Raw genomic sequence first — 10,668 nt, forward strand, 5'->3', positions numbered from 1 at the left:
TGTTTATAGTATATATATATATATATATATATATATATATATATATATATATATGAAGCATAGGTATTCTCTACCAGAGATATTTTAAATTAATTATTAGTAATCCCACTTTAAAGACAAACTCATTTTATAAGAAAATTATTCAAACAAAATAAGCTCAATTTTAACACATGCAAAGTTGTAATTGTACTAAATTTCGCACTTAGCAATCAAATATCAACTTGGTTAGTCGAAATAATTTATATTATTAGAACATTGCTGTTTAGTCTGATAACTAATGCACAAACTGATAAAAATAAAATTATATTAAAAAAACAAAAAAACAGGTGGGTAGTGAATATAAATTTCAAAGTATATAAATTGAAATGAAGAATAATCTAACAGTCACAATTTAGTCGTCAATTTTTTTGCAAATCTTTTCGCACTATTTATCATTATCCTTTAAATTAACTGTTATATGCGCAAGTTTCAAGCAAAGATGTTTATAAAATTAAGAAATAGCTTATTTTCGCTGAATCGAAATAGATCGTGAGTGTTTGCAGATCGCAGGTGTCTACTGTCTGGAGGAAATAGTTGAATAATATGCATTTTAAGAATATAAAGGTCATCTAAGATGATTTTATAATTTTAAACTTTCTTTATGCTTCCCTGTACCGAGCAACTACTCTTTGAGTATCGTGCTTTATGATAGTTCTAACTGGTTGGTATACAGCTATATGCAAGATCAAAACCTTTTAGAATTTATATAGCCAAGTAATTTTAGGATTACAAGTCTTGTGATTTTGTTATCTAGGTAAAGTGATATACTTTGAAGTAATAAACAAGAATATTAACTGATTTTATCAAACCCTTTATTCCTTGTTTCAGCCAAACCAAATTGCTTGAAAATTAAATTTTATAATATATACACATGTATAAAATAAACCCTAATGCTTTTATAGTGAGAACCTCACATTGGAACTTACAATCACTTTAGAAATTTAAGCATATCTATTTTTAAATATTAATAAATAAAAACTATTGAAGATTTCAAAGTTACAACAACGGTCAAGTATATCCTCAATTTCAAACAATAAGTGTTGTTCTCCAAAGATCTTGACTTTAATGTGATAACCAATTAAGACTTCAACTTTAAAATTTATTTAATTATTAAGAACCTTAGCTTTACTTAAATAATCAAACTGAGGACCTCAATTTTAACACCAACTATTATTATTACTTTAAAAAACTAAGTCATGCACCAACATTTTGCAAATGTTATTATTATCGCATGCCAAATTTGATATTATGCGACTTCTGACCATTTATCAATAAAATTCTTTAAACAAATTGAGGCCCTCAATTGGTAAAAATTAAAGTCTAGTCCCTTGAATGGTTTATCGATATAGGTTTAAGTCCTCAGCTAATGTTTTACTAAGATCCCTAAAGCCTGCCATATACAGTTGAATACTATGTACAATTAATAAATGATAAAATCATAGCATAGAAAAAGATAATACCAATACAACATTCTATTCACTTTTTCCTGGTGTTAAGCTGCAAGCACCAGCACTTTAATGGTGCCTTGACTATTTGCAGTTAGAATGGTGGGGCGATCACTCTTCCAGCATACAGCGCTTATGAAGTAAGATCCAGCCTCATCTTCCGCATCATCCATATCAGGGGACCCAAATCTGTGCCAAGTCAAAGGCTTCGATATTTCCTGCAAAGGGCGATTGAATCCTTAGTTAAAAGGCAAATGCATGAGAAACAGACGCGTAATTGAATACCACAAACCTTGTGGTAGACAAAGACTTCATTTGTTTCACTGCCACATGCTATGTATTCACTGCTTACTGTAAGGCCAACAAAGTTTTTCTCATTTGCGTGGCCTCTGAAAGTTCGAACCTGTACACATTTGAATGAAAATGAAAAAAGTAATTATATATTACATAATACATTTTATTTAAGGAAGTACAAAAAATTATCCAGTTTAAATATTTTTAAAGGTTTTAGACAGCTTCAGTCAATTTTACAAACTTCAAAACCAATTTTACAGTGCATTTTAAATGTTTTCCCAACCAATTGAATTCAAAAGGACGTGGTACTCAGAGGCGTGCCATACACAAATATGATATTGTTGTGAAGAGAAATTTGAGTATTGGTAATATTCAGGTTTTCACTACAATATTATTAGCAGGCACATTGGTTATAGTTAAATAATAAATTAATAAAAACCAAATGGGTCCACAATTAAATTAAATCAAGAGAACATTTCACTTATATTACTCACTGCTAAGTTTTCTTTCACATCCCACAATCGCAGTGTACTATCTGTTGATGCAGAAGCAAGTTCATCATTAGACAAAAATTTCACATATGAAACAGCCTTCCTGTGCCCACTGAAAACATGGACTGGACAGCTAATATTTCTCAAATCATAATAATGGATGTGATGATCCGCTGATCCAACCTGCAAAAATAAGATTGGATCACCAAAGTTAAAAAACAGATAAATAGTTGTTATTACGGAAAAGGAGCAAGGTCAAGTGTATCATTGTAATTTGACAATTGCAGGTAATCACTGTTGATAAATTTGTATACAAGCAGCTACTAGTTTAATTTTTTTTCTAAAAGCAAAATCCTGAAATGCAGAATAATAATATACGTGCAGACAAGAAACCCAATCATGTGGATATCACCATTCATATTAACTATTAGTACAATCAAACTATAACAAAAGAACTGTTTCTTGACGAAATATTATAATGAAGTATATTGCTTTGAAATGCCAACCACAGTAACAGGTTGGAAGTTGAACCATAGATACAATAATACATGAATGAGATCAAATCTAAAGTGAACTAAATCCAGATATTCTGTTCTAAGTTGTAACTGAATGAAAAGTACATACTGCAATATAATTGCCAGATCCAGGATTATACTTGACACAACATATGTTTGCTTTCATGTCTATATTTAGAACACTAGCCTCCTGATTTGTGCACCAAACTTTGACCTGCTCAAAGAAAAGACAAACAATACATTTAGCTTAATCACTTTCAATCATACAACAAATAGTAATTAAATTTTTTCCAGTGAAGTTTACTATTTGATTACTCATCTACCATGTAATTTCATGTGGCCAGAAATGCTACATTATCTTTATTAAATAAAAATAATGAATTAATAAAAAAAATATTTGATCAGACATTTAATCAATCCAGACAAATGGAAAGAGAATGCAGATGGTGTACGCTCAGACAACTCTCTGCATACACTCGGACACAATGAATGGCATAACTACTCTACTCCTACCACTCCTAAATCCTCTTGCGTACTGAATACCCCAGTTGTAACAAAATTAGCCACATCATTATCTAATTCTTCCATGGTCCTTAGTCGTAGAATATACTATGCATAGGATGCACCTCTTTGGGCTCAGGTCCAACACCTGATCAGTCCTAGATTTGGACCTGCAGATCCTATCAAAGAGAACCAGTGACCATGAAGTACAATTACATTTATTGGGTTCTGATTCTAATGTGACCCAGAATTGAAAGAATGTGGATCGAGAAAAAAGATGTCAGCCTTGATATGAAGTAATGGGAAGCCCACCTCGAGATGCCAAATTTGCAGCCAAATAAGGACAACTCTGAGATACAGCAGAACATGGATTCAGAGTCCTCCATCAACGAGTCCAGGTTATAGGTGAACAAGACTGAATTTCCCTGAATTCAATTGCTGCAATTTGGTGGATTGGATTTCCCACGTGGAGACTCTTTGGAAGCTGTCAGCATCTGATCATATGAAATTGTGGGAGACTTTTACTTACTTGAGTTAGCAGGAGATGGTCTGAGTTTAGGGGTGGCATGCCTGAAAACATTATGACTTATGAGACATGGAGGTTAACTGGAAAACTCCATCAATGTCCTTTGCTCAACAGGGAACATCTGATTAAATCAAAGGTGACCCAAGTCTAAGGCAATGGTATCTCAAAGCTTCACCGAAGGTGTCAGATGTGGAATTCTCTTCAGAACTATTTGTTTTCTCAGAATTTGTTGCTCAAACCCCAAACATCAACAGAGCATAAAATGGACATTCAGACCTTACCACCTTAACAATAGTCAATATTACAGCAGCTGCTCAACAAGTATAGCTTGCTAAATGTCATATCAGAAGGATTATTCCCCAGTCCAAGACAATGATCACCAGCAGAAGCTACCTGGGAGGTCGTGGTCAATATTAGATCTAAATTTCCCAGTTTTAGGACAAGGTTGAAATTCAACGGGATACATTGATGAGACCCATAGGAATGAAAAGAAAACATGGATGGTGTACACTCAGAAGAAGAAGAAACAACAAAAACAAGACAACGCAGGTAGAGTAGTTACAGAATTCATTAGGTGATAAAAGATGTTAGGTGTAGTGGCTTTAGTAGGAGAGCGATAGAAGAGGGATTCATTCAGATTGTAAGATTTGGGGAATTCAGCGAGTGACCAGTTGTAAGAGTGTGATATCTCTCTCCCTTGATCTGTGTTTGTGATTCAATAAAACACTGCAGAACTGTTCTATCTCTTCTCTAACACTCGCAGTTCTCTTCTTGAGATCTAAGAACTTTATCTTAGGCCTGTAATAATATTTTTATATGTCAATTTGTTATCCCTAGAACCCCTTAAATGCATATGAGCATTATAGCCTATATCATGTGATCTAAATCTCCTTTTCAAAGTGGCAACTAGAACTTAGTTATCATCCTATCACTATGCAAGTTATATTTTTTCTTAGATTCCACTTATGTAAAGGATGACAAAAGCCAGAAGTGCCTGTGACAATTATTTGTGAAGAACCACAAGCATTTTGTAGAACAGCCATAAACACAAGCTACTGAGAAGACAATTACCATACCAAGAAAATTTGAATTTGACTAAGAAAAATGCAAAAGGTAGCAAACTCTTAAAATCTATAACTATCATTAGGATGATACAACAAAAGATAAACTTTATGTTTATCTAATCTATACTTCTATATCTTCTATACTAATAATAAAGGGGATATCCCCTTTTGGTGTACACATTTTTTTGGGACTACTTTGTCCCTATAACTACCTCTTTCATTTCTTTTTTATTTATTCACTTTTTTTTTCTTTTCTCTACTTTTTCATAAACTTCTCACACTAACAACCTATTGAATTTAAGTAACCCCCTCCTTTATTATCTATTTATTTTATATTTTAAAAAATAGCAGCATGGAATGCCTCTTTCCCCCTCTAGTACATCATAACACTCTTAAGTCAGAAACATATAAGGTTTTCATTGCAAAAATATAAGCATTCCAGGGAATTTGGCATAAAAACTTCAAAATAAATGTTCCATAGTACCTTACAGTCATCACTACCAGATACAAGCATAGAGGGATCCGTTCTTGAAAAATCAACACTCCATGCACGCTTTTCATGCTCTTCATATTCCATTAAACTCTGCCAAAGGAAAAATGATAGCCATGAGTAACAAATCTGTAGAACATTTAAGTAAGCATATGACAATCAAAACAATATTGGTGAATTATGATACCCAAACAGCTGATACAAGAGCAAACTGACCATTTGGATTCGACATTTACCTTCCGAGTGGTTACATCCCAAACAGTCACAATTCCTTCATAATCACTACTAGCTATTTGGTTCTTAGCATATTTATTCCAACTCAAGCAACTAAGTTTTGAACGTGTAGACATCTCCACAACAGGACAATGAGCATCTGTAGGTTCGTTCACAACCTGGAAATAACATAGGGAATGGTTATTTTGTATTTGTTATCTATTACTATTAGTTTAGGCAACAATTCATGGGTGAACCCTCGCACTAATTTTAATAGCAAATGTGCCTTATTGTGACTAACTTAAAATACACAACCCCTCAAGCATCATATTATATATCGAGCAGCAAATTTCTCACTTTGGATGTACAGGTTCACTTGGTTAAAATAGAAAACAAATTTGACCAGAAATGCTGCAAACCAAATAATTCAAAATTTCCAAGGAGATGGAAGTAAATCAAATATTACACACTTCTACTTTTAGATAAAGTATATGTGAATCTCTTTAGTTCTTTCCAACTTTATCATATAATTCACAAGTCACATGAAGGGTTACTAATATGTTCTATCAAGTATTGAGAATAAAGCTTCCCCTGTGAAAAGTATTTTGTAGTTGAAGATAAATTGGTCAAGTTGGTATGAGTAATAGCACCACTGAAATATAAAAGCACAATTTATAAAATTGTTATCAAAAGAGAAGAAATATAATATATATATATATATATATATATATATATATATATATATATATATTAGAAGTAGAAGTAGAAGTAAAGGGTCACCCATCTTACAGCAGAAAAGTCAAAAACTTTGATGCGCCGTGAAACTCCAGCAGTAGCAAACAAATCATCATCACGGTCAAACTCTATGCTGCAATATATATTGTGTAAATCCATGCATTCAGAAATATAGTATTCATAGAAAACTTAAGTACTAAAATATAAATATAAATGTGATATGGCGACTTTATTTCGTTGATACAGTTTATTCTGACTTCTTCAAATTAAAACAACAATAGGAGCAGGACAAAGGATATCAGCTTATAAAATAAAAACCTACTTGTCTGTCATAGTAGCTATATTATTAAATTCCACATAATCTATCTCCAGCATAAAATGTGAGAATATATGAAGACAAAGTTTAGTACCAGCATGACCTATAAGCAATTTCAATAAACAACTCACCTTGACACTATATTTGCTGAATGAAATATATCCCCATGCCTTAGTTCCGCAATGACTCTCAATCGGCTGTTTCAAATAAAGCAAACAGGTTAGAGATAAGTGTATATTGCTAACTCAAAAAAATAGTAATTGACATTAATACCTGCATATCTTTCTCTTAGGAACCCCAATGAAAATGGAGAAAAGAAAATAATGGTTTATTTATTGACTGAAATCGAACAGAGCAAGGAAGGCTTGCTCAGATCACCCAGAACGTAATTTCGAAAATGCCTCCTTTCTACCTTATTTTCCCCTATTCATCTAATTGAACCTCCACTAACTGTCTGTCTTAACCATTCCTAATTAATTTGACCCCTGTTCATTCTTCCAGGGAAATACCCTCTTGCCCTTTTGTCCTAATAACAACTTAACGGATATTTAAAATGACAGAAGAGGACTAACAGCTATACCTGTAGCGTGTGAAAGTTGTCAAAACTGACTGAAAATCTTCAAGACCAGCACTGTAACCTTCTCGACATATGAGATTTACATCTCTTTCTTGTTGGTTATGGGGCTTATCTGCTGCATGCCGTCGCTTTTGTAGGTAACATTCTTGTAGGTCATTGAACTAAAGCGAGAGAAGGGAATCAAATAGGATTCAGAGAGGAAAAAATAAACCAAGTTCACAGATGCAAATTCAATAATAGAAAGTAGAAACAATAAAAGGAAGCATATGGTGTCTGCTTCTGCTACTCTGCTAAGCTAAGTTTTATTTAAGGCATTTTCCTTTCATGGTTATTTAGTAGTTTCTATGATCGTAAGACATTCATTCTGATTGGGATCCAATTGTAACATTGGGTATCAAGAAATTTTATTATGACATACTGATATTTGGGTCGTAATTTTAATTATAGTGGCAAAACTAAGGGTTTTGAATTAGAGACAATGTCCTAAATGTATTAAATACCTATGTAAATGTAATGGTTGACTTTAGGTCAATGAGAATTTTATGACACATCTAGGTTGTTTCAATATACAGTATGATCACTGATACAGTTACATATTGAGATTTGCTTGCCATCCCAACCCAGGTCACTACCAAACATACAGCTTTAAAAAATTGAAAACCAAGATGTTCTACCTTTTCTTATGTCCATTAACTCATATTAGCCATTACATGTCCTAAATTTGTTGCTGTCTTTCTAAGTTCTATAGAACCAAACTGCTTGGAGTTAAGTCTAAGTCTCTCCTAAGATGTGCTATAGCCACATTAAATCCTGAAGCTTGTGGCAGTATAAAATGATCACAAAATAGTAAGTAAATAACAATAAAGTGTCATGGCTCAAAATGTATTGATTAACCAGTAATATTTGGATAGTATTAAGTTCACATTCGAATGGGATTTGTTTATGAAAAAGTGCAGAACTACTTCTGATAGTATAAAACAAGGTGCCTGAATATATATATATATATATATATCAAAAAGAATAAAAACTTCTAAAAAAATTCCAAAGTTCAAATTTTAAACATCCAAAATTACAAATGCTTTTCTATCATGAAACAACTTTTCTCTAAGGCAAAAGGCTTTTCCAAACCAATGCACATATAAATAAAATAGAAATGCAAAATTTTAAGCTTAGAAAATCTAAACCAAGATACCTGTGTATGCACCCTCTTTTTTCTAACTAGAGCGAGACCTGATTGATTTATATGTTGTGAATCTGATCCAGGGATGGCATCCCTTCTCTGAGCTCCAAGTCCATGAGAGCTAATTTGAGACTTTCCATCATTTTTCTTAGTATGGCTCCCTAAAGACAACCCTCCTCGAAGATTTAGAGGGCTAGATATAAGGCCACTACTGTTCTTATCCATTGATGAATGCCATGATTTTCTTCCACCAGAATCATCAAGCATCCGCAATTTTACAGAGTACCTGTCCCGTGCACGATACAAGTCCATTCTATGTTTCTCCACAGAATTAATGTCCTCTTTTATAAACTGGAGATCAGTTTGCACCTACAAATGAAGTATGAAACACCAATTGTTGCAATAAGTAGAAATATATTTAAAAAAAAGAAATAAGTAGCTAAAAAAATGATCAACTAATGCAAACAGAACAAAAAAAAAACGGAAAACACTAGTTACTTAGTAATAATTTAGTGCAGAGAGAAGCACACCTCCTTCAGCTCATCAACTTTTTGCTTGCGTAAGCAATGCAAGAAGTCTAACAATATTTGCATATTTCTCTCAGCTTCTTCTTGTTCCATTTTTCTTTTCTTCTCAGCAAGAAGGGACAAAAGGGTGTCTAACTCCTTAATTGACACATCGCAACCCTGTACCAAAATTCAAAACATAGTAAACAAAGGAAGGAATCACAGACTAAACAAAGCATCAACACGGATCAAAAATTTCATATAAAATATAAATATGTAACAATAGAGCGATCTCAATATACTAAGTTGTATGAACTCCACAAAAAACTAAAATACAACTGAATCCACAGCTTAATTAAAACCCTTTCATGAAATATATCAGACAAAAAAATGACAAGAGTTGAATAAAACCAATATTTTGGTCCTTGATGCAGTGCCATATGCAAGAATTACATAACATAATAAATGTCGAAAACCAGCTCTAGTCATTCTCTAATCCTCCTCCATACGCTGCTATGTTATTAAATGGTCCAAAAGAATTCCACAAACATACTATAAAATTCTTAGTAGAATTATATTCATAATTTAACAGAACACAAAAAGTAGACGAACAACCTACAATACAATGCAACAAAATCTCTCAAGTCTTGACTATTGCACAATTAACATGTTCACCAATTTACAAATTGTAATCAAGAGACGGAACCAACCTTTTGCAATGCCTGCCGGAAATGTTCCACAGGTGAAGCGGTTTTTGATATTTGACGAGCAGAAGTCTTCTTCAGTAGCTACAAATGTGGTACAGAAACCGTATAACAATAAGCTGCATTTCGAAGATAAAAATCACGCTCGAATCACACGCTTAAAACTACGACGTTTAAAGTCAGCAACACTGCAAGCAGCAATTACAATCGCAAATAGAAAGATCTAGAGACTCTAAACAGCACTCGCCACACACATTCATCAGACACAAAAGAATTGTTCTCTCAAACGCAGCGTTTGCGAACTCTGAATTGAAGTTATTGTACAAAAGGAGCATTGCGGAATGAAGCATGTGAAGCGAACCTTGTCGAGCAAAAAGTTAGGGAACAAGTTGCTGTTGGTGAGGTAGTGGCCGCAGCAAGGGCAATCGCTCTTGTTGCGAAGGTGAGTGATGATGCACATGTAGCAGAAGCTGTGGCCGCACGCCGTGAGGAACGCGTCCTTGATGATCTGCATGCAAATCGGACACAAGAAGTCCTTGTCCGGCTCCGACGTCGACGCCGGGAACGAGTTGCCGGAGGCTGCGGCGGAGGCGCCGGTGTCGGCGGCCACGGTGGCCTTGGACGCTTCCGGCTTGACGGCGGGGACGAGAGGCCCCGCGGAGAGCTCTTCCATGAGGTTAGTTACTTTTCTTCTTTTCTTTTATCGCGGAGGTGTGGTTGCGAACTTGTGAAGGTGGTTTTTGCTGCGGGTTTGGGATTTTAGAGAGAGGGAGAGAGAGAGAGAGAGCGTGTGGGTGTGATGGCTTCAACTTGAGATTTGAGGGGGGAGAGAGAGGGAGTGGGGCCCACAACGGTAGTGATGTGAGGGTGCGAGAACTCCACGTGACGGATACGCTTGCTGCAAGCCACGTCACAGAACACCAACCTCTTGTGCGAATATTAATTAATTAATTAAATTAAACACATTAATATACCAATATTCGTTTTTGGTTATCCCTTCAGTTTCTAGTGTCTACTAGACTACACTCTCGAGTCTCATCTAGGCTTGGCAACGCGGCGGGGCGGGGGCCGG

General features: G+C 34.5%; 1 protein-coding gene across 1 annotated transcript; it reads right to left on the reverse strand.

Moving 5' to 3' along the window:
• Window positions 1-1,342: 1,342 nt before the first annotated feature.
• COP1 (Transducin/WD40 repeat-like superfamily protein) lies at window positions 1,343-10,385 on the reverse strand. Its single transcript, XM_020378314.3, has 13 exons — window positions 9,958-10,385; window positions 9,603-9,680; window positions 8,917-9,072; window positions 8,399-8,755; window positions 7,210-7,367; window positions 6,761-6,826; window positions 6,368-6,446; window positions 5,602-5,757; window positions 5,360-5,458; window positions 2,894-2,998; window positions 2,273-2,452; window positions 1,777-1,887; window positions 1,343-1,702 (listed from the first exon to the last, which is right to left on the reverse strand). Exons 1-13 carry the CDS (start codon window positions 10,267-10,269, stop codon window positions 1,532-1,534), a joined length of 2,028 nt encoding a protein of 675 aa, XP_020233903.1. The 5' UTR covers window positions 10,270-10,385; the 3' UTR covers window positions 1,343-1,531.
• Window positions 10,386-10,668: the final 283 nt, after the last annotated feature.

This window comes from Cajanus cajan, chromosome 9, assembly GCF_000230855.2.
Source record: "Cajanus cajan strain Asha chromosome 9, NIPB_CcT2T_4, whole genome shotgun sequence".
Lineage (NCBI taxonomy): Eukaryota > Viridiplantae > Streptophyta > Magnoliopsida > Fabales > Fabaceae > Cajanus > Cajanus cajan.

Excerpts from the sequence above, each read along its gene's own strand:
- COP1 (XM_020378314.3), bottom strand. The coding sequence starts at position 10,269 with ATGGAAGAGCTCTCCGCGGGGCCTCTCGTCCCCGCCGTCAAGCCGGAA. Across the intron at positions 5,459-5,601 it reads GGGATGTAACCACTCGGAAG|AGTTTAATGGAATATGAAGA; the intron begins GTAAATGTCGAA and ends TTCCTTTGGCAG. Across the intron at positions 1,703-1,776 it reads AAGTCTTTGTCTACCACAAG|GAAATATCGAAGCCTTTGAC; the intron begins GTTTGTGGTATT and ends CGCCCTTTGCAG.